General features: G+C 37.0%; 1 protein-coding gene across 1 annotated transcript in view; it reads left to right on the top strand.

Annotated features, from left to right (window-relative positions):
- The window catches only part of csmd2 (CUB and Sushi multiple domains 2), a 313,713-nt gene that overhangs the window by 5,071 nt on the left and 282,633 nt on the right, over nt 1–26,009 (top strand). Inside the window, exon 2 of the mRNA XM_084130492.1 lies at nt 15,977–16,193. Within this exon, the coding sequence (XP_083986618.1) occupies nt 15,977–16,193 (217 nt within the window). The remainder of the gene's footprint in view (nt 1–15,976; nt 16,194–26,009) is intronic.

Raw genomic sequence — 26,009 nt, 5'->3', positions numbered from 1 at the left:
TCTTACTGACCCTAAACTTTTAAACAGTAGCATATGAGAAATATAGCCCCAAATATTCAAAGTTCATGCATTCTGCACAGAATATTTTACAATGGATTTTTGTTTAAACGTTCTAACCTTGTAACAGTGTTGGTTTTCTGAGCCAAAATTATGATAGAATTGATGGCTTAGTTTTCATTGAGCAAATATAAATGTGTAGGTCTCTACCTGTCATCCAGCGGCCTCTATCTGTTGTAGATTGACAATGGAGATTTCTTTTGCCTCGCTACCCGTCACTTCCAGGTTCTCTTCAGAACTTTGATATAGTCTTTTCTTATCTTTTATCTGCTGTGATTAGATTACACAGTTAATTCATTTACGTCTCCTCCACCCGAAACTGCTTTGTTTCTCTTCTCTTCTCCCTTTCTTTCTCTCCATTACACTGGCTTTTATGCGCTTCCATTCCCCGTCCCTCTTTGGCACGAAACATCACAGTCAAAGGACTGCAATTTGATTTTATTTGGCAGAGCTCCACCGAGGGGTGCCATTAGTTACTGCAGACTACCTCCAGCTTTTCTCCTCATATAGAATGTAATATTCACCCTGTCTTTTAACACACACAACCAAGTAGCGAGTTAAGTGGACTGATGCCAAAAGATAACACAGAGAGATAAAGAGCGGGGAATTAGCACAGGACAGAGAACAAGAGTGAGGTATAGGCATGGGGGTTTAGAGACACACAGACCTGAGTCAGGCGGACAGCCGTCAGGTCGCAGTGCGCCGGCTCCCGCAGCCTGTTATCCGCTCTAATCCGTGTCAGTGCGGCGGTGCTGTCACTGCAAACACGCCTGTCAGCCGGCACTTGTTCCATGTCTGGGAGGAAAACTCCGGGATACACTGGAATAGGCAATAATTTGAGGCTTTATTGGGGTGCCATGGCAGACTGTAAAGACTCTGACCTGTTGGTACTGTATACTTTTTATGGTTTATCAATGTTTGGTTCTTCTTCTTTTTTTTCTCTCTCTCATTTAACTTCTCATTTGCCAATTCCCCAAAAGTTTTATGTTAACAATTCAGTGTAGCAGGTCAAAAAGTAAGTAGCAGAAACATTTCATAAAGGGGATATTCACCCAAAAATTAATATCATCTTTTACTCACCTTCAATGTTGTTCCAGATTTTCTTTCTTCTGTCAAACGTAAAAGAAGATATTTTGAAGAATGTTGGTTCCCATTGACTTCCATATGCTACAAAAAAAATACAATGGAAGTCGATGGGAACCAAAACTGTTTGGTTACCAACATTCTTCAAAATATTTTCTTTTGTGTTCCGAAAAAGGACAGTTTTGGACTAACATGAGGGTGAGTAAATGATTGGTGGCTATCCCTTTAAAGGTATATGGACTGAGTATACACTCAGGAAGTGATGTCATGCTGACTTAGGAGTGCGTATTCACTCTGGCTACATCCGAAATCGCGTACTTCCCTACTATATAGTAGGTGAAAAACAGTATGTGACAAAAGAAGTATGTCTGAATTCAAAGTACTCCTAAAAGAGTAAGTACCCTGTTGACCTACTTCTTCTGTCGAGATTCTGAAGTATGCATACAATGGACATTTTACTATCCTATCTCTAAAATTGGAGGATTTATGAATGGCAGTGAAGCGACTTAACTGACGCTAGTAGGTCACATGATAATGACAACATGGCGTAGTACGTCCAGATTACATTCATACTATACAAATTCATAGAACATACTTTTTTAGCAGTCTTGGAGTAATTACTTATTCAAAATGAGTACCTAGAGAGTATGAGATTTCAGACGCAGCCTCTGTTAAGCCAGCTTGACGATCCCTCCCAAAAAAGAAAATCATCATTTACTCACCCTTATGTTGTTCCAAACTTGTATGACTTTCTTACATTCCTGCCAAACGTGAAATAAGATATTTTGAAGAATGAAGTTTCGGTTCCCATTGTGTGGAATACAATAGAAGTCAATGGGAACCGAAAAACTGTTTGGTAACCAATATTATTCAAAATATCTTCTTTTGTGTTCCACAGAAGAAGAAAAAGTCATACAAGTTTGGAACAACACAAGACTGAATGGCACAGTAAATGCTGTCAGAATTTTCATTGATGACAGACTGTTTATACATTCAGGAAGTGATGTCATGCTGACTTACAGTTGGAGTGCAAATTCACTCTAAGCCAATTTGAGTTCAAGGGACAATTGGAACAAATGATTAAACTATAAGCATGAGTCATTACCCTCTCCCGTATGAGATAATCAATAGCATTCTGTAGATGATCATTTTAGTACTTCAATTATTCTATTACTAAAACAGCATCGATCCAGTGACACATAAATGGCAAACAAAGCTTGATGTTAAGTAGCATCACGCTGTAGAGATGTACTGTAAGAAAGTATTACAATGAATCAAATTAACTACACTGATCAATAGATATGAATCATTCTTCACTGTGCAATTTTCTATCCCATTGTAGATAATAAAAATACAACAGCAACAACAAAAACAACACATGTTATTTATTATTATTATTTATATAAAATGCATGAATTTTCTGGACCCCTAGCATCTCTCCAATCAATCCCAGTTCATGTCATTTTCTGATCACACCTTCATTAAATATTTATCAAATATGAAATTGTTCTCTCACAAAGTCGAACATTTATTTATTTATTTATTTACTATACCTATTTGTTTGTTTGACATAAAATACATCAAATTCATTATACTTTATCCTCCTCCATCAATCCTGTTGTTGTTTTTTCGGGCCCCTCTGGACCTGCGGTCCCCTGGAATCATCTCAACCTTTCAGCCCATTAATTACGGCCTTGAAGAGAGGTGGGCGGATTTATCAGAATGGGGGCGACAGAGAGTTCTTCATTAAAAGTCCATCCTCTGTCTCAATTGTGTGTTGGCCGTTGGCATGGGGACACCTTCATACTGCCTCGGGCTGAGTGCACAATAAACAAACAGGGCCACATTCATTCCTTGTTTACCCCCTCATTCAGACACAGACTAAAGGAACTGTAGGCTTATTTAAAGAGAATCTAAACAAACTTGTTTGCAGACACAACTTCAATCACGGAGAGAAGAAATGAAATGCTTAGCTATGCAGTTTTAAGCCCTGAAAAAGAAACAGCATGAGTAATTCAGTAATTCCTCAGTGGTTTGGCCCTCAATCGTTGCCTGTGTGCTAGAAGGAGGAGGCAGAGAGATTAACTGGAGCCGACTGAATCCAGTTTCATTGAAGACCCATGTTAGATCTGAACACTGGGCCATTGTGGCTCCGTAATGGGGCTGAAAGTGCACTAAATTCTGCCTGAACTGCACTGCTTGTGTGAGCTCTCTGCTCAGTCAGGAGCATCTCTTTGAAACGCTGAGCTATTGAGGCCATCCGGTCCATTTTCAAGCATTCTTTGCTCATGGCAAAGAAACAAAACACTAACCTGTAATATTCATAATGTAATGAATATCTAAGTCACTTTAACATGCTGGTCGACATCATTTTGTGCTCCAGGCTGAATTAAAACATTCGCCTCACGCAAACACAACAGCATATCTTAGAAGTCGCTATAGACACTGTGAATGAATATTTAATGTGAACCTAATACGGAGGTGTTTGAGCTGATGCCCATGATGATAAAAGACTTTTATAGAAGCGACTATTGCAATCAAGTGTGTTTTTTGTTTTGTTACTGTGATGAACTTTCCAACAGCCTTTTCACATTGTGCTCGACTCTGAGTCTTTTTAAAGCAATACTCCTGGTTCAATACAAGTTCAAAATAATTTTGACTCGTTCTTTCTTTTCTTTGCAAAAAACACAACAAAAACAAGGTTGCAGTGAGGCACTTTCAGTGGAAGTAAATGGGGTAATTGGAAGTAAATCACTTGCATTCATTCCGCTGTTAAAACGTCTGTACTATATTTGAACCATCAAGTTGTTTTCGTCCTTTTTATGGTCATTTTATGATGTATGCTGTCATGGCTACAAAGTGGTAAGTTGGATAAAACTTATTTTTTAAATAAAAAAATGGGGGTGGGGGGGTTATGCATATACTTTTGAGTGTGTTAACATTTACAGTTTGGCCCAATTCACTTCCATTGTGACTCGCTGTAACCCATATTTTTTTGCTTATATTGAAGAAAATCTACAGGTAGTGTAATCAAGAGGTAATCAACATTATGCCAAACGTGCTGAGATTGAGCTTAATTTATATTTAACTCTAAATTCCTCTTTAAACCCACTAAAGCCACTATCAACCAGACACAATACGACGCCGCTTCACACGATTTCCACCATGTTAATCAGAGATTTATAATAATCTGCCAGGATGTTCAAACTGTGAACTCAGTGAACAAAGAAGTGTATTCAATGACAAAGTTTGTTTCAGTCACGGAGTAGCCCTATGTATTTTTAACAATGTTAAAATGGTGTAATATTTATGAATTTATTGTGTAGCCTACTTCTCCATTTCGTTGCGAGTGCAGTGCGCGTGAGAGAGCGCCCACACGCTCTTCTGGTTGGCTGTTATTTTTGATTGATTTTGTCGCGTCTCATAGTTGTTGCGTCTGGTCTGTGGACAATCGCTCGTCACTGAAATCTTATCGTATCATGTCTGGTTAGGACACTGAAAATTGGACTGCAGTGCCAAAGGTGCCACAAGACGGCGCTAGAATAAAATTGTGAGTTGTTTAGCAACACAGCCAGTCATAAACTGCATCAGAGTTTACCTCATTAAATATTCATGAAACTTCCACACACTGTTTTGATGGCAAAAGCTCAAACATAGAGCATGGCACTTATAGCATCAAGTTCATGAGTTTGATTCCTGTGAAATGCATAAATTGATCAAATGTGTCCTTTGACTGTTCTACCAAATGCATATAGGCTAATTTATATGAAACATCTCCTCAGATCAACAAGCAAGCCGTGTGCTTGTACTGATAATTGTGCGGTATTGGACACATCAAAGAAACAAATAATTCACACACCTGAAAGTGTCACACTGATTAAAGCTGTGTTGACTGTCAGATGGACCCCGACTGTGTTGACCCACTGAAAACAATAGTGAAGCTCTCTCACTAAAGTAGAGACAATTTTCTCCTCTTTCCACAGCATTTACCTTTCTATTAATGGTCTCCGCAATCACATTGTGCAAACATTAGCGTAATATATGGATTTACCCAGGAAAGCTGAGGTTGCCGATTTCCTTTGTAATAGCGGGCATTCTTCGGTTAATGCAGATATGATGGAGCCTGGAGCCAATGCTTTGACACATTAGAAGGCAGCTGGTTGTACATAGAGAGATTTGTGGGACTAAGAATGTTGTTTTTCCTCTTGTGCTGGCATATTTGAAATCCCCATTCACATCTGCCTTGTTGGTATGGTGTAACTGAACTCAGGCCCTAATGGCATTTTCCACTGGTCCTTGAAAAAAGGAAATATGATCGATTTGAAGTGCTTATGAAAACTGGTGAGTCAGACCCATTTGTCTCTTAGGTGCCCAATTTACAGCAGAGCTATGGCAGCAAAGCTAAAGGGAATGCATTTCCAGAGATTGTAAAGATTATCTGCTATGACTTGCGTAGCATTAGCCTCAACTTTAACTCTGTCAGAAGTGGGAGGTTTCACCTGGATGTGTTTGCTAATGTACATTCCACATCTCTATATATAAATTTGACAGGTGCAGGAAGACAGGTGGACTGATGAAATTATTACCAACCTATTTCACAATGTACAACATGTTTCAAAGCACGTGCTAACAAGCAGTAATCATGCCGTAAGCAGGACATATGCTATTTACTGTGCTCTTCCTTTTAATACACATAATTCCATTGAATCTAAATCACTTAATTTCTTTATAAAAGCGCATTATTAGTTTGAACCATTAAAGCAGAACCATTTCTTATTCAAAACCGTTTATGATTTAATACAAAATGCTGGAACCATCCAACTTCATGAGTTGTGTTATGCTTTCTTACTCGGATGCATTTTTAACACTCACTCAATTAACCATAAAAACAACTGAAATCCAGGACAAATCCAGGATTTATGAATAATGTCTATGGTTAAAGCTTTTCTCATGAATATTAATCTCCGCACCAAAGTTGCTTGGTAACCTTCTGATTCCCTTGACAAGTGATTAATATATTTAAAAAAAATATTAAGTGTACATGAAGAATTTAAGTTAACATTTTTACATTGTATTAACTTGTCCCTTATAAAGATCTAATGACATTTACCAGATAATAGATAGAGAAGTAGTAAAATGATATCTGTCTGTCTAACCATCTATGGTAAAGATCTAAAATTCCAATCCAGTCCACATCAGTCTGGTCTGCTAGAAGCTATGGAAAAGGAAGCAGGAAGATGGTAAAAGAGAGGGCAAATGAAGAACTGCATGTTTAGTCTGTACTGCTTTAGTGCAGTACAGGCATAGAAATGTAATTTTCTATTATGAATGTTATGTTTTTGCCAAACAATGTCATTCAAAGACTGATTCCAAGGTATGTTCCAAAGCTGTGCTTTGGCAGTGAATGCTGATGTCATATGTATTCACACACATATCAAAAGCTTTATGGAATAATTTAGTTCAAAGAAACCAACATTTTCTGCCAATGACACAGACTGGTGTTATCTTACAATGAATGTCATGAGTTCTGTTCCAAAACCTTGCTGCCTCCTGCATACTGCCTAGTCATCCAAACTGGAATGGAATCGCATAATAGCATTCCTCACACACAGCACACTTTTTGTGCAATTTATTTCAATATAGAAGACGCAAGAGAAACAATGTGGCACTCCAATACACCGTACAGAGACATTTTGGGTGAAATAGTCAGTGTTTAATTAATTTAAATAATTGTATTATTTATTAATTTATTGTATTTGTACTTTATATGTAATTTGATTTTAAATCTACAACAAGAATATTTAAAGGTGCATTGTGTAATATTTAGGAGGATTTGTTGACAGAAATTCAATATCATATACATAACTATGTTTTCGAATAAAGACCTTACTTAATAAACCGTTTTATTTTTATTTCCTTAGAATGAGCCATTTCTATCTACATACACCGCGGGTCCCCTTACATTGAAATGCGCCGACATGTTTCTACAGTAGCCTTAAAGGGACAAACGCGTTTCGTCACTATGTTGTTCTTCGTGCAAAGAAGCTAGCTAAAGTCAGTGAATAAAACACTGACACAATGATGAACAAGTAACAATAATATTTGCAATAACATATCGTTTTACTGAATAATTAAGTAAACTTAATTTCTTCATTTATCTTTGTAAAGAAACCTCATTGCTTAAAGAGGCTACATGCGATTTTCTGAAATTTAAACTCGCGACTGACACCTGTGGCCAAAAAACGGAACTGCTCTTCCTTTCTGCTCGCTCTCGTACGTGCACACTTCACAAGTCATCCGCTGCAAAGAAGTCAACATTATGTTTACAGAGGTAAGAAAAGTCAAATACATATATTGTTTGAGAAACTAAGTTTGTTTGCTGACTAGCGGTGGTGGCAGAGTGATCTGAAACGTTTAACATGAACGCGCTTGACGTCACATCCGCAGACAGCGCGCGAAAAATCCGACCCGACAGAAAATAGGAAAAATAGGATACAGGCTTATAGGTGCACCCACTGTGAGCTGACAAGGTGTCAGTATGCTCATCAGGAGATGTTTGAGTCATAAATGGTCAAATAAAAAGGCTATTGTTACGTTTATTTTGGGGAAAAAGTTGCATGTAGCCTCTTTAACTGGCTACTCTCTGCTGTCTCAGACGACGACATCTTTTCCTGACGTTCACCGTAACTTCTGTCGGTTGCAATTCGCAACCTCACCACTAGATGCCGCTAAAAATTACACAATGCACCTTTAAGAATATTTATCTACATTTCTCTTGCTTTTTCCACTACATTGGATGGGATTGGAACAGACATTGTGCCTTAAAATGCTGCTTTGGAGGCCACTTATAGGGTTTGGAACAGCGATGGTGGAAGAGTGATTGTGTGTTGACTTCTAGTTAAAGAGGTGAACTAAGTACAGTCCAGCTGTTCACAGAATTCCCCCTCCTCTTGCTTTCACCCACTCCCCTTCCCTCCTAAGATCTCTGATTGCGGGCACTCTGAAGGATTGCTGTCCTGCCGTAGTACGGCACGGCAGCGATCAATTTATCAAAGTGTCATGCCGAGGCGCTGCAGCCCCGTAGCAGCAAAACAACAGAGGAGGCAAAACAAACATTGGTTGACTCTGGAGGTGGTCTCTGCAGTCGTGCTAAACAAGGTCAAAGCTCTCTCTTCATTTTCACCTCACTCCACCAATATTCTGGGAAAACACTAAACGGATGCAAAGAGCCCTAGTATAGAACAAGAGTTTAAATGTGTGCCTCATCCAGAATATTTGGCGAAATGACCACACAGACACATGATGTTGTGACTGTGTGGGACTCTATTGAAGAATCAATGAAGCATTTGTGAATAAAGTACTATGGAGCTTTTTTGCCTCTTGGAGATTTATGCAGCACTGCAGGTCACTTGCATTTACTTGTTACTTTCATAATGCATTTGTAAATGTAGGCTCAAGGAAAGAAATTATCTGCTGCTGAGAGAGTGGGGGTTACCCTTCATTAAGAGGTTACATAATATTTCCTTTTTCCTTTCAGCTCGATAAATTCAATTGAATAATAATTGAACTTCCTTCAGTTCACTTAAAATGTGACAAAGGAGCTGTATTTGTGAAAAAAGAAATCCTATACTACGTTTATAAGCGTAAACGTGTATATATATAATATATAATACGTTATATGTTTCCCAACAAATTTTTTTTTTATCTAAATATGATCAAATATTTTCTTAGGATGCCATGCCTTGTATAAAACAAAGTCATTATTTCAAAAATGTATCCATCAACGTTAACCTTATTTTCGTAGAAAGCACCTTAAGTTGTACTGTGATCAATGATACTTCCACATTCACCAGCTGAGCATATGGCTTTGTTCTGGACTGGAGACATTGTGTTATGAATGCAGAGCTGAATGCTCACAATTCTTTCCCACCCTTCATCCAATACTCATCCTTTTCTTATAGTTTTGATTTCCAGTCAGACCAGTAATTGCATTATCTATGTGTATATGTGAACATACTGTTTATATATATATATATTAAAAAAAAAATACAATTCATTCACAATATAGGCTACCTGATAAAACATTTTTAAAGTACTTGAAGGCTTTTGATTACTTTTGAACAATCACCTGAAAGATTAAATGATTATTAGGCTGCATGAAAACTAGCTTTTACCCAATAGGCTACCAATTGTAGTAACTCTTACTGCAGGTTACATAGTTACGCCAGTAGGTGGTGACAAGTGAGCTCTTTATAAATCACTGATTCATCACTGATCCACTGATTCATTCCAGAACAAATCAAATTGCTGTCTTTGTGTGAGTGAGCAAGTGAATAATTCACTCAACTGATCTGTCCAAAAACGCTGATTCATTTAGCTACAGAATGCATGCTTTTATGAATGAGCCATTGAATCATTCACTCTAACGATTTATTCAATAATGCTGTCTCAGTTAGAAACAAAACGAGTGAGTAATTGAATCGTTCATTAAACCGAGTATCTCACAAACGCTGATTCATTCACAATCAAAACCTGTGGTGCATTTGATGGAAACAAAATGCTTACCTTTTTTTTTTGGATCTATGTCCATTGGCGGAGAAAAACACACAAAGTATCTGGCAGTATTTTGTCTGAAATTTACGTTTTTTTAATATCAGTTTATGTTTATTGAACTGTTTTAGAAAAAACTGAATCACATAGCTGCGCAATCGTGTTGTTGCGTCTCTTTGTTTGACACAAAAAATAATGTGATGGTTTATGTTGACAGCGGTGGTTGTCAAGACTATCAGCCCCATGCTCTGTGTCTGAGTCTATATTGTGTTTGCGACCCCTTTCAGTGCCATTTCACATGAAACATTAAACTATGGACTTTTCTTCTGTGTTAAAGGTTTTTAATGAAAGAATCGTGGACCTATATTGATCAGGATGTTCTATGTTAATTAGACAACGTATTTTCTTTGTCCTCACAGTAGATGCAGAGAGAAAACACTGCTTTTGTGTACAAAACCATGCATTGCTTATTAGAAGGTTAATTATGGAAGAATCTCACGCATCTGTCCCTCTGGAGCAGTAGGCCTAGTTCATTTAGGATGAACAGCAATGTTGAATGTGTCCACGTTTTGTTCTTGTTCTCTGCTGGACAAAGATTCTTGATGTTTTAGACTGAATGAATCTCTTCATTTTTGCCAGCATTCCTCTCAGTGGTGAAATGACATTCTTGTGCTTCACAGAAGACCGTAAAGCCCCACAGAGCCAGTCTGTATCCAGAGGTCAAGTGTTTTTCACAATGGTTCATGCTGGCACAACCTCACACGAACATTTCCGTTGGATTGAGAGCAAAAATTATGGATCGTTTCCTGCCTCTTCTCAAAATAAGTACACAGTTTCAAGTTTTATGCTAATCTAGTATGGTTAGAATATGAGTCAAGCAAACAGGCTTGAAATGAATCTTAAAGAGCCACAGCTCCCAAATGAATCCCAGCTTTCTTTGCTTAGCATCTTATTTTGTGACACTTTCTAGCCTAAATAATTTGTGTCAAGAGTGCTTTTAGCACAGACACCATGCCTTTTAAACTCAAAGAGAGACATCCTCCAAATCCTAAACAGTCTGTTCCATTATCATTTGGAAAACCGCACTGAATGTGGCCACTGGCCAAGAGCGGATTATCTGAATACCACTCAACTGTTTTCCAGTTGTTTGAGAAATTCTTAGTTTAAAAAAAGCACCTCAGGTTTTTCCTTCCTCAGATACATTTTCACTTAATTATTAAAATTCTGTGCTGGCAGGCGAAGCTTTCTGCCTTAAGAAATCCAAATCCCAGTTGTGCTCGGAAGTTATCCTACAAAATCCTTCAAAGTTTATGCAAACTGAATAAGAAAATGTATTTTTAAATGTATTAAATGTTTTTTCTTACATGATTATATTCCATGTTGAACATATAGGATCTTTGCATTAGGAGCTTTATATGAGTTTATGCTTTCGGTAAATGTTTTGAATATTTGTGCATATGTGACATGCTGATCGAGCTTGATTTTTCATTAAGCGTAATCTCAGTGTAATCTCCACTCTGATATGTTAGACAAACATGTGCTATATGTGGACATGCTGGGTTCTCATTTGTTAGCGGGTGTGTTGGGTTTGTTTTCATGGAATATGGGCTTTGGTGATAACAGATGTCCTCTAATTATGCATTCCTAATGCTGCTTTAATCACCTAAACCCACATAAATTCTGATCCATTTAAGAATCAAATAAATGGATAAACTGTAGGATTAGGTATACGTTCACATTGGTTTAGCTTCTGGTTTGGTTTGAGTGTGGTTGTTGTGGTGTGTGTGTGTGTGTGTGTGTTAAAGTGTTTTTTTTTTTGTTTTGTTTTATCACATTAGCTCATTTGCATGTAAACAACACCTATCCGATTCTTCTGATAAAAGGCCCTGATGTACTCACTGCCAAGTTATTTTTTTTCGTTCTTTCACTTTGGGGTAAAAAGAAGTTTGAAATTTGTGAGCAGCTGTATACTGTTAGCAATACTGTTACCTTTCAACAACAAATTAAAAACACAACATAAATGACGTCAATGAGAAAACAGTAGTTCAGAAAGCATCTGATCCTGGCAATGTGGATGATTGCACGAGCTGTGCAATTCGGCATTCCAGTCAAGTCACATCACGTTTATTTATGTAGGCCTACCACTTTATACAATAGATTGTTTAAAAAGCAGCTTTACAGTATTAAACATGAAAACAGTGGCATGTGTCTTTCAGCTAGAATTACAACTACATTTTCTACTATAAAGCAGCTCTCCAGTGTATTCATGTTTTTACTCGCAGACATCCAACCTCGAGGGACTGAACAGAACAAATGAACCAGGGAATATGTTCATGTCAAAGAAGGCGGAGCCTAAGAGCACACCTACTTACTGCCTATTAATCAATGGTAGTTCGAAGGTGTTTACCAGGCAGCTTTGGCAAGTTGTTCCGAACTCCTGAAAGGAACACAAAATGAACTTCGTTTTGACCTGATTTTGTTTGAAATGACGTCACACCAGTTCGTTCTTTGATTTTGGTTTAAGTATATCGGGGCCTTTACGCAAACCTTTTTCTTTGCTTGTTTTTGAACCCGGAGATGCTGTACTATTTCAGAAGATCTGTGACAGCGCCCCCTACCGTATAACAGTGAAAACATGGATTGCCGGAAAAGTAAATGACAATGGCGAGGAAAGAGTAAAGCTTAGATCTTACAGAGGGTTGAATCACAGTCATATGCAACTTCTCACTTCCTGTGCAAAAATCCACCCAAAAATATATATATTTTTTTTTTTTGCAAGCAAGTTTGTCTAATTATTATTATTATTGCCTTTTATTTATGTATTTATTTTTAGTTCATAAATTATCTTGGGACTCACAGAGGGATGCCTCGGTAGTCATTTGGCAGATAATGAAATTAGCCACAGGTATCAACTCCTTTATTTTTAGTGTAAACATGTTTGTCTGACTAAATTCTTTATTTGTCTTTCTTTTTTGTTCTTTTTTTTTTTTTTTATTAATCGCATGCAATTCTTTCAAACTTACATTTAACGTACTATACCAGTTTTATACTAAGATCGTGAGTTAAATAATGTTGCAAAATCACACTGGCCACATTGTCTTTTGAACGTTGATTTAAAGGGTTAGTTCACCCAAAAATGAAAATTCTGTCAGTAATTACTCACCCTCATGTTGTTCCAACCGCGTAAGACCTTCGTTCATCTTCGGAACACAAATTAAGATATTTTTGATGAAATCTGAGTGCTGGATCACTTCTCCATAGGCTGCTAGGTGACCGAAACTTGCTGGCCCAGAAAAGTTATTAAAGAGATCGTTAATATAGTCCAAGTGACTACAGTGGCTCAATCTTAAGTATATCAAGCGACGAAAATACTTTTTGTGCGCAAAAACAAACAAAAATAACGACTTTATTCCACTATTCATTTCCTTCTCTCTGGGCCTCTAGTTGGTTCACGTAGTGTTTTTGCGCAGCGCGTCTGTGTTGTACGTCACCACGTAGGCTCACTATTGGCCGACGCTGGTCATGTGTGTGATGCGGGTTGACGTGTAACACAGACGCGCTGCGCAAAAACACTACGAGGCCCAGAGAGAAGGAAATGAATAGTGACCACTGATAAATAGTAACGATCTCTTTAATAACTTTTCTGGGCCAGCAAGTTTCGGTCACCTAGCAGCCTATGGACAAGTGATCCAGCACTCAGATTTCATCAAAAATATCTTAATTTATGTTCCGAAGATGAACGAAGGTCTTACGCGGTTGGAACAACATGAGGGTGAGTAATTACTGACAGAATTTTCATTTTTGGGTGAACTAACCCTTTAAGACTCCCATTAAAAAGATAAACTGCAGGGAGTAGTTGGGCCATGCCATCGGGTTCTGTGTGACTGTTGCAGATATGCAAGTTTCCTGGAGTGAATGGAATTAAAAATATAAAAAAAAGTGAGAAGGAAAATCTAAGAACATTAACGATTATTAAAGCAAGAAATGACAATTAATTAAAAGTGGGGCTACGGACCTGTCCAGAACTAGTCATTTAGGCCAGGATTTTCACTGATGGATGGAGCCACACACAGTTATTAAAATTTCAGATTGAGTGCAATATTTTATAAGATGTCGCTGACAAGTATGCAAAAGAGAAATGCAATTAATGCTGAGGAGTGCAGTCTGAGCTGCAGGCGATATGGAGTTATTAAAATTAGTCTAATTAATAACCAAGGGTGGTATCATTCCTTCTCTTTCCCCTTTCCTAGAGTTGCTGTGGAAACTTCTTATTGACCACTGATAAAGCTGTGGCAATAGCAAGGGCAGCTAACTGTATTCATGTTCTAGACCAAATGCTAATTTAATTGGCTCATAAAATTGAATATTATTGCTCTAGGACTTTACATAAAAACAGATAAATATTACAGTCATTTTAGCTGGTCTCATTTATATGCACCTTGAGTACACACTTACATAATTAGATGGACATTATAAGGAGTTTAATATGGAAGCATTTTATTGTACTAGCCAATGATTAAATGACCTGTCAGATCAAACAACACATGAATTAATGTAAATTAATCCTTTAAAAGCACAGAACAAACTGGAAAATGAACATATTCATCATGTCAGAAGGTTGTAAATTACAAAAAGAATAGTTGGCAAATGTCCTACACCAACTTACTGATAAGGAATAAATGTTGACATTTTTCCTGTTCACATTTTTTGTTCCAAAATATAAAATTACATTTTTAGGATCTTTTAGACTGATAACAGCATGCAGGGTTTGACAGTTTTATAATGGATTTGTCATTTGAATGCAGTGGTACCTTAAAGTCCCCCTTGCTGTCAATAATTACATCCCTTAAAACTCATCTTTGTAAATCAGAATATTTAAAGGTGTTTTATGTATCGCTCTACACCGTTGGACACATAATATGATTAGCCTTTGGCTTGACTAAGTTATCAAATAGATAATAATGTGTTGCTAATGTGTAGACCTGGGTTATATGGCCAAAAAAATCTTATTTTTTTTGTCTGAATGGCATTATTCGGTTGACTATATATATCAATATTTTCTACCTTTTCTATTTGGATAAAAAAATCTGTAGCCTATTTATTTAACAAAATGTTATTTCACATCCGGTTCAGTGTTGTCCAACAAACAATGTTCATATTGAAGGCTATGGAAACAAAAAGGCAAGTAAATGTAACCGTCTAGACTCTAGATGATTAGACATGCTTTATGTGCAAAATTACTTTAAAAAGTGTTTTAAAGCAGAAGTTAGAATCATTCAATTAAAAATTAAACTAAATAAAAACAAAAGCACAGACAAAATGTTCATTTGTAAGAACACACATAAACTCATCTGAGCTTAGACTATTAGCCTTTACCCCATTAGTCACTTTACAGTTACTGCTATCATAAAAATACACTTATTTGTAGTTTTAAAATTGCACATATAGTACATTTAATGCACAGCAACAAATATTTTAGCCAAATGTAGCTATATTTTAGTCAGAATTATGGCACACCTATTATTTTGCGCTCCGTCTCTTTGGCGCGCATGCGCGCGGCGGCGCTCGTTCACTAAAGTCTTTGAGGCGCGGAGACTCACTTGCTTAATGGCTCGTCCACTCCTGATAGCAAAATGGAAATATTTGCATGTCTTTCTAACATTTACAGATGGAGAATATGCCTGTGAAATGTAAGTTATGCACTGAGGAAAACACCACATCTTAAATGCAACGCAATTAGCCTGTCTGTCAGCAGTAACGTTATGTATCTGTCAGAGCATCTGACGGGCAAGCCGCGAAGGCCTTCGTTTTAACTATTTGGAACCCTTAATATAAAGCATGCCTCATGTTAAGGACAATTTGGGTTATGCACTTTCACTGCAGCTAACTCTGTGTCATAATACTGTATGATATAAACGGTATTGCCTCATCCTTTATAAAAAAAATATATCGTAGGAATCGTACAAACTCGATATACCGTCCAGCCCTACTAATGTTACACAGAGCCCAGCAAGTATTGGTTACATGTTTGTGATGGTAGTAAACAGGGACGGTTTCAAACCGCGGGCTGCCTTTGGTACACTGCAGTCTTATGGAGAAAGTAAGTTACTCTGCAATGGTGCTGACTGATAATTTGCTCATGGTTTGTCTTAAAGCATATTAAAAACACAAAGTAGACAAATAAACAACATAAAAATTAGCTTTTCACCACAGGGGGTCTTTAAAGCCTTGTCTTATATATTTTCACTTGTTATAATGTGTTCTTCTCTTTTTCTCCTTTTCACAGCTCAAAACTGCAGTCACACACTACACAGTCCAAATGGGACAATAGAAAGCCCCGGATACCCGTATGGATATCCTAACTACGCCAACTGCACATGGGTGATTGTGGCACAGGAACACAACCGGATACAGTTGGTATTTCAAGGCTTTGCCTTAGAGGAGGACTTTGACATCCTTTCAGTCTACGATGGGCAACCCAGTCCAACAAACTTACGGACACGGTAAATACAGGCCGTTTTATTATTCTATGTGTGGAAATGCTAGATCAGATCTGTTGGAATTGCTAAGAGAAGTTACTTTGCTAACAGTTTGAACTGTGTGAACTGTGCGCGTGAACTTTGGATTTACTTAAGTGTCCCACAACTTTTTTAAAGCACATTGAATGGAACAGAAATTTCATTTCAGGTCTGTATCTAATGTTCTGAACATTGAAGTCCTCAAATTGATTCAGCGCTTTTGACTTTATCACTGCCGTGAGTCTGAATTTCTCCCTTGTATACTCTGAAAATAAGAAGAAAATAAAAGGATTGAGGCTTAAGGGATTGAGCGGAGCAGATATCCTCAAGGGGAGTGTCCTTGGGGCCTTGGCCTGTTTTCCATTCGAAAACTAGCATTTTGAAAAGCTCAGATCCCTTCTCAGATAGCAATTTTCCTGATGAAACGAGTTATATAGAAAATATTGCAGAGCTCTGTGAATTTGAATTTTCTGACCCTTTTTTATGTGACCGTTTTTTATTTAATACAATGTGTGTGGGAAACGATGTGTACAAGGACACTTTCAAGAATTTTTCTTTTTACATTTCAATATTCAAGGACAACTTCTCGCATAGCCTCATGTTTCCATGGTGTTCTATGAATGCTAACCTTGTTTGGCATGGACAGTTTATCCTGACAGTGTAGTATTAGTGTCAGCTGAGCTCCACATCTTGTAGAAATCAAAAGGATATTGAGAATATTCCATTTGGATGTTGTGGGAAAGTCTGTGTTGCTGTACTAGATCGTAACGCCACACAATAAACCAGTCAGTTTGAGCAGTGCTGCCATGTTTTTTAATGTTAGTGAAACTTACGTGGTAAACTACCTTTCCAAAGTTTTTTTTTTTTTTTTTTTTTTTTCAAAAGAAATTAATGCTTTTCTTAAGCATTAAAGAGTTGGTTCACCCAAAAATGAAAATTCTGTCATTAATTACTCACCCTCATGTCGTTCCACACCCGTGTGACCTTTGTTCATCTTCGGAACACAAATGAAGATATTTAGGTGAAATCTGAGAGCTTTCTGTCCCTCCATTGGGAGTTACATAACTACCACATTCTAGGTCCAGAACGGTAGGAAAGACATCATTAAAGTAATCCATTTGACTATTTTTTTTTTTAAGAAGCGAAGCGAGTGCGTTATTTACAAAATAATATTATCCAAAGTACATTCACGGAACTTCGTCAGCGTTCGAGTCAACACAACACTCCTGCGTCGTGTTGCTCCCCCTATTGGGTCGCAGGTCAAATTTTTTTTTTTTATGTTTTTTGTGCAAACAAAGCACTCAAGTCGCTTCATAAAATTGAGGTTACACCACTGAAGTCACATGGATTACTTTAATGATGTCTTTCCTACCGTTCTGGGTGAGGGTGAGGGTTCACATGAGGGTGATTTTTCATTTTTGGGTGAACTAACACTTTAAGCAAAAATGCATTAAATTGATCAAAAGTGACAGTAAAGACATTTTATAATGTTGCAAAAGATAACTATTTCAAATCAATGCTGTTCTTTTGAACTTTCTATTTATCAAATAATCCTGAAAAAAAATATCACGGTACACACTCACACATACACACACACTGTTTTTTTTTCATGTTTTATGGGGACTTTCTATAGACATAATGATTTTTATACTGTGCAAACTGTATCCCCTTACACTAACCCTACCCCCAAACCTAGCCATCACAGAAAACTTTCTGCATTTTTACATTTTCAAAAAACATATGATTTATAAGCTGGTGTCCTCATAGAAACCAAAAATTTACATATTATGAATATAAATATATTCAAATAGAAAATGGTTAAATCATAGTTGGCCATATGTTTGCAACATTGGTTGCATTTACATTTGAGCTTTGAAGAAATCAAGCCAACCATTTAACATAGTGACAATGTGATATAGTTCATGCTTATTTTTCCCTGAGAAGACAGTAGACATTTCATTTAAGTTATTTTAAGAAATTATTTGAATGAATTTCTTGGGCTGAGATCGTTCAAGATCATTCGGGTTGTCTGCTGCAAATGAAACGTACCATTCCTCCCATGTGCTATCTGAGTAAATGACACGTTTTTTTGTTCCTTTGGTCTCAAAAGAGATCCCATTGGCTGACCCTTCCATTCCATTATCTTTTTTTTTTTTTTACGCTGAAATAGGTCCAGTGAGTCATTGCTACGTTTACCATCAATCTGATATCTTAGATCTCTAGTTTGAAAGGGTTTGCCCAAATAATTTATTATTTAATTGAACTCCTTTTCATCCACAAGTCTTTGCTCTTATCACACAGAATACCATTTTATCCCTCCTAATTTCTGTTGAATCGGTTATCAGCTAAAATGTAATCACTCTGGAGATTATTTGGTCTGAGAGCTGATTTAAATAAGTGCTGTTTTATCCGTCCAATTATTAATTTTGATCTGAAGCTGTTTGCTTGTTGTCGTGGGTGGATTTGAATGTATTGTGTGAAGAATATGACTGTATAAAGGTCTCTGGAAGCATTCATGGTAAATATCACATGCTGACTCAGTCTTATAGTCAGGGCTGTTAGCTGATATTTGTTCATCAACGTGTGTGCTATCATAAAACTCACAGTTTTATGCTTGTATACTAGCTCACTTGTTTTCACAGTCTCCCATCACATAAATAATTTACTTCTTGATTTAATATACTATGGTACTGTGCCAGTGTAATTTTAGTATCATTTATATATTATTATAGTATTTATTAAAGGGGTCATATGATGGTTCTAAAAAGAACATTATTTTGTGTATTTGGTTTAATGCAATGTGTTTACGCGGTTTTAGGTTAAAAAGTCATTATTTTACACATACTGTACATTATTGTTGCTCCTCTATGCCCCGCCTTTTTGAAACGCGTCGATTGCGTATACATTTGGGCGATGTTCACACATATCACACTGACGTAGATTTGTGGGGGCGTGTTCGAACAAAGCGTTTTCGGAAGGCGTGGCTGAACCTTAACTTTTATAAAGAATATCTCTTTAGGTTTGACACTTTGAGCTTTGTAACTCTGCAGATCTTATACTTCACTAACAGCTACATAACACTCTAAAGAAAAAGGAAAACATGAAATCGCATCATATGACCCCTTTAATATTTTAAATTAGCTTTTATTTTCAAATTATTTTATTTTATATTATTATTTTTTTTATTATTTATATTCTATTTTTATTTCAGTTAAATTTTTATTTCTGTTATTTATTTAGTTATTTAAGTTTTTTTTTCAATTAACTGAACATTTAACTAACTTTCAAATAATTTTACATTAGCAATAACAACACTGTACTGTACTACTGTACTTGATTTTTATTCCTTAAATGGGAAGGAATTACATAATAACAGACACCATTAAGGGTAATGCAATATCTGATATTAGATATTATCCCTGGAAATGCAGGAACCTGTCAGCTGACATTCTTGACGCGTCCGTGAAGATTCGGTATCTCACCCTAATTGGTGCTGTGCAACTGCTGTTGTTGTGGAGGCATCAGTTGGGCACTTTTTATTTCTATTATTCTGTCATGGGGTGATGGGTATATAATGTATGTATGGATATGTTGTTTAGAGATCAGATTGAGGACACACCAGTTTCCTTGTTGTTGTTTCCTCCACCGAAGTATTTGGCCACCGTATAATTGAAGCTTCTACAACAGCGATGATCTACTTTCCTGCAGAATGTATTTCCAACACACCTGCTTGCAATTTTCGAATTAGCTGAAAGAACATTATAACTGGTTCAGGTGTTTGTTGAAAGTGAAACTAAACTCTGCAGGAAGCCGGATCACTGGGAGGAGGATTGAGCTAAAAGATTTAGGCTACACTCCATATGAGACAGAAACTGAGCTTTGGCTTAGTCCCATCAGCTTACACAGGTCTTCCCAAATACTCATGCAGCGATCACCTGCATGAAGCTCATGGACTGCTGCTTTTAAAGGGATAGTTCACCCCAAAATTTAGCCCTACTTCATGTTGTTCCAAACTTGTATGACAACATGAGAGTGAGTAAATGATGACAAAATTTAATTTTTTTAGTGAACTATCCCTTTAATTTTATTTACCAATCGACAATACCATTCTGTTTATTAATGTGTTTATATCTGTTTATATTTCTCTTTATATCTGTTAATGCTTTTTTTCTATCAGCTAGAAAAAAAAAAAACATTGTGAAAGTTATTGACTATAGGCTATTGGTATTGTTATATACAGTGCTCGGCGTAAATCAGGGCTCGAGACTAACGGCGTCCTATAGTCCTGGGGACGATAGAAAATGTGTTTAGGACGAACAGAAATATTCTCCAGGACGCCTACAGGACGAAAGACATTTTTGTATGCGTGTTCATTTATTACTAGCCTATTAGGGTAACTTGCTTAGAAAATGCCAAAATTAACCGACCAAGCGCTGACTACAACGGAGCGCGTCTTCTCATGCTGTTACTATAGTTACTATCACTGGCCGGCTACTCACCCGGAGACTTGTTTCGCAGTACATCTATCACATGGCTTATTTTCACAGACGAAAACGAGACGATAACTAAATAAAAACTAGTTTTGAATGACAAAAACTATGACGAAAATCTACTGACATTTTCGTCAACGAATAAAAACTAGACAAAAATGTTAGATAGTGACGATTTGGGAAGCGATCCAGTCAGAACTGATGTCCTGCGTTTGTGGTAGATGCGCACATTTGTACTGTAACGTGCTGATCTACCCAGCGGCACACTACGGGTTGACATGCGCTGCATGTCTCATAAAACATTAAAAAAAGTAAACGTCTGGGAGAATGAGTAGAGCAGACATATAGATCTGAATAAGAGTGACGACGCAAAAAAAGAGCTTTATTCGGTACGGTTTTCTGTGCGCACACACCCGACCCGAAGCGTGCAGCCATGCACCTATACGGCGCGCGAGTACTGAATTGAGCTCTCTTTCGTGTCTGAATGGACAAATACACACAACATTATGTCGAAATGTCCGTTTTGGAGAGTATTCACGTAAACTATGTTGGTTATGTCTTAAACAGTTTTGAGTGTATCGGATGTGCATCAGCGCATGTCATTGGACATGATCCGATGTCTTAAAGTGACAGTGGGTAATAAACCTAATGCGGTCTGTGTCCTTAATATTGATCAAGCAACAAAAGAAAAAGAGAAAAGCATTCACTGCTCGTTAATAGCTTTAATAAGGATTCATTATATTTATTTCATACAAATAAATATGTCTGCTGCTTGAAAGAATAAAGAATGATGATATTTTTAAGATATGTTGTCACCAGTATTTATTTGTTATTTTTTAATCCAACCAACTCAAAAACGTTTTGAGCTGTATGTATTTTTCTCTTAATCTTCGTATATGTAAAAAAAAAAAAAAAAAAAAATTTGTTCTGCATGAATACAAAAAAAGCATTTAACTCATGTTATTTTTTATTAAATCTGTTTTTTACCTGTTTACAGATAACTACTTTGAATGGAGCTAAATAAATATAATAATATATATCATAAACATTTTAATGGTGTTTGTATTATGTGACTAACAACAACTAACAACTATAGATGATAATAACAAAGTACAGAAATAACATGTTTATTTTGGGACGGTTGACATTCACGGAGGTGAAAAAAGTTAGTCTGGAGCCATGGCGTAAATGACATAAAATGTTTAAATGTTTAAAATGTTACTTTTCAAAGGGGGTGTCCTCATTGAACACAAAACAATTTCCAAAAAGTTGACAAGACTAAGTTTAATATAACATCTGTTTAACTTATAACGTGAAAGTAAGGTTAATAATATAACTTAGAATACACATTTTTCAGTTTAACTCATATTAGGGTGATGCAAAAATGATTACACCCCACAACAAGTAGACTACATCTAGTACTTTGTATGGCCTCTATGATTTTTAATGACAGCACCAGATCAGGAGACATAGGCTACTTGGCCACTGAATCACTTTCACCCTGTTCATCTTCAGAAATCCAACAGTGGTCTTAGATGTGTGTTTAGGATCATTGTCATGTTGGAAAAGTGCACGACGAACAAGGGCTTGGAGTTGATGGTAGCATCTTCTCTTTCAGTATAGAGCAGTACATCTGTGAATTCATGCAGCCCCACATAAGGACACTGCCACCACCATGTTTCACTGTAGGCACCATGCATTTTTCTTTGTATTCCTCACCTTTGCGACACCATACAGTTTTGAAGCCATCAGTTCCAGAAACATTTATCTTGGTTTATAGTCCCAGTAGTCTTCTTCATCTTTGTCAGCATGGGCCCTGGCAAACTCAAGGCGGGCTTTTTTGTGCCTGGCCTTTAGGAGAGGCGTCTTTCGTGGACGGCACCCATGCATGCCATTCCTCTGCAGTGTACGCCATATTGTGTAAATGGTCACCCCAGTTTGGCTTTCTACTTCTTTAGATAACTGCAGTGAACTTGCATGCCGATTTTCTTCAACCCTTCTCACCAGAAGACGCTGCTGTCGAGGTGTTAACTTCCGTGGACGACCTGGACGTCTCTGTGAGATGGTTGCAGTTACATCTTTTTAAATGTTTGTGCCACTTTTGCTACAGTATTCTGACTGATAAGTAAAGCTTTGCTGATCTTCTTGTAGCCTTCACCTTTCTGGTGTAAATAAATTCTTTTTATTGTGACATTTCTCTTCCATGTGGTGCCATTGCTGACAGCATGAAATGGGAAGTAACACCCTTTTATAGTCAACTGTCTGCTGGACATCTGTGTAATGAATAATTAGACTCACCTGTGGTTGAATACTTGTTAAATTAGACATTTGTAGTATAAAATTTAGCTTTGCTCCAGACACTTTCAGTGGGATGTACTAATTTTTTGCATCACCCTAATTTGAGTAAAACTTTTGTTCTCCAAGTTATATCATTAACCTTACCGAAATGTTATAAGTTAAACAGATGTTATATAAAACTTAGTCTTGTCAACATTTTGGAAATTGTTTTTGTGTTCATTGAGATATTGTTTAAAATGTAACTTTTCAAAGGGAGTGTACTCATTTACGCTGAGCACTGTATGTTGCGTTGACTTTTTTCTCGTAGAATTAGTTAAAACTTTATTATCGTCCTTGAATGGCCTTTAAATGACTTCAAAGGTAATATAAACTTGAAAACAGGCATTCAAAAGTGGCACAAATGATTTGTGAGGGCAGATTTTCTGGGAAAAACCCAATATAGGTTTTTGGACTACGGCGGTGCTCTATGCTTTGAACAAGTGACAAGCAAAAAATAATAAATCTCTTTATTCCCTGTATTGAAGATGAATTCATGCAGTGGGGGTGAATGGGATTTGTGTAGTGCCAGGTGAGGAGTGGTGGCCACTTTGTTTAATTGCTCTTATTTATTTGTTTAACTCCAGGGCTGTGCTTCCTCTTGATATATGGGTGGCTCCCCAGCCAGCTTTTATGAAAGAGCAGGCCTCCGACCAATCCCATTAAATCAGACTTTGTCATCATAGACTTTCAATTCTATATAAATTCTCACCTGCAGTGGGTCCAAGAAAAAACATTTTCAGTAATAACTTCATTGCGACGCCTGCCACTTAAATGCTGAAAATTCTAACACATTTCTTTAAAATATTCTGTTAAAAGCTTTAGATTGCGTAATGTTGTAAATTATTGTGTCCTTAATGGTATTTGAATGAGCTGATTAGAGTAGTATGAGAAAGCAAGCTGCTAGTGGAGGCTGGAGCTCATGAACTAATACTCTAATTTGAAATGATCACCAGAGGAACACGTAGACCTCTGTTACAGCACTCAAGGATGGGAATAAGGTGATGATGAGCTCAGAGGTGCTTTTGGTGCTCACCTGCATGTGCTCGTGTCAGAAATGTTTTGGGAACCGAATGTCCCCAAAATTGTGTAAAACCTGAAAATCTATAACCCTGTGTTCTCCATAAGGACCACAGCTTCATCAAGGGACTGATTAAAGGGTAACTCTCGCCAAAATGCAACCTAGGTTCTTTTTGTTAATCTACCCGAGGCAAACTTTCGTTTAAAAGCATAATTAGAATGGAAACGCCACTTTTAAGTTTGTCCGTATTTTCGATTTTGGTCAAATTGCCTTTTGAATGGGAGTGCTTGCCACTTTTGACACTTTTGAATTTTGACAGTCAAAAATAGTCGATCTCTGAATGCAACGTAACAGGGAGGAGAGTAAAGCTCCTAAAGCCTAGTTCCATATAAATTCACGGATAATTTGTTGTTTTGTCGTTAGTGAAAATCAATGTTGACCTTGTATTTGAAAAAGGATGCTCATATAAGAAGCAATACTAAAATTCAGAGTCAGTTCATTTGCATTTGGAGATCGACAATTTTTGACTGTCAAAATGCCGGCAGATGGAAACAACAACAGCTACAGTGAGTTGTTCAAAATCTTTCTATTTAGTCAACTCTGTGTACACAATGTTCTCAATGCTCGAGTTAATGTGAAGAGCCCTTGGTGATAATTCGAGCAAAGTTTCATGTTGTGTCGAGCCTTCTTAGTGTTTTAAAAATAGCGATTTTTTTTATGCTATCATAGAAGTGCCCCAAGCACTCCCATTCAAAAGGCAATTTGACCAAAAACGAAAATACGGTCAAATTTAAAAGTGGCGTTTTTTTTCTAACAAAAAGACCCTAGGTTGCATTTTGGCGAGAGTTACCCTTTAATGTCTTATTCGATATGTAGGACTTTTATTTTGTCTTTGTCAAAATAATGCAGCTTTTGATGTTGAATTGTTGTGTCATGATTCATTATCAAATGTTAGAATGAGGGGAAAAATTGTTCTAAATAAATAATTTGCTTATTTGAAAGAACAGATGCTCTGCTATGCTTTGTTATGGAGGTTAAAATATGATATGTTTGTTCCCTGATTTAACAGGATGTTTTCAGGGGAGCCATGCTATAATTAATTATTCATAGTGTGGTAGAACATTGTGTGCTCTGTTTGGTTAAGTTTGAAGTTCAGCTGCATTATTTGCTGTCAGTACAGACTAAGAAGTGAATACACATTAGTCTCTGCAGTCCTTCATGGGAAGGTACAGAATGTAAAGAATGAAATGATGTTGAAAGTTCAAATTTATGTGTCAGCATAAACAACAGGTTTAGAAGCAAGTACCAAACCAAGTCTGTCTGGATATTATTGCTGCGCAGCAAGTTAGTTAGTGGAACAAGTTACAGGTTATTGAGACACTAAAGACCTTATTCCCGAGTGATAGTGTCGAAAAGGGGGCGAGACGTCGTTCGACTCTTTGTGAGACTCTTAGGCAGGGTTAGATTGTGGTCAGGTAACTAATTCTTAGGCATTTTATTTTATGCGGTAAGAATAGCTACTCTTAGGTGTCAACCCGTGCGTTCAGAGATGAACTCAACTGAGTATAATATTTTCAGTTACTTCAGGTTCAGGTAGTGGAGATCGTTACTGAAGGCCCTGACTGAAACCCCACGGTACGTCACTGGAGAAATATTGATCACATTCAGAAAAAAAAGTTTCAAATGTATGTAGGCTCATATTATCACAGACTGAGGTAGAGGAAGATGAAGACGGAGGCAATGTCTCAAGTGCAGCATGGAGTTTATTTAATAAAGACAAAAGAGTTTATTCCAATATTAACGATGAACTAAACTAAAGAGCAATGTAGCAGTGTGTATCAAACAAACACCAGACAATAAACTGAAGAAACTAAAGGGCTTAAATACACAGGGTGATGTAAATAATACACCACAATCAAGCTTTTTTAATCAATCATATGACAAACAAGGACAAGC

The sequence above is a fragment of the Abramis brama genome, assembly GCF_963993115.1.
Source record: "Abramis brama genome assembly, chromosome: 12".
Classification (NCBI taxonomy): domain Eukaryota; kingdom Metazoa; phylum Chordata; class Actinopteri; order Cypriniformes; family Leuciscidae; genus Abramis; species Abramis brama.
The sequence above is the reverse complement of the archived record's forward strand: the minus strand, read 5'-3'. Positions and strand labels throughout refer to the sequence as shown.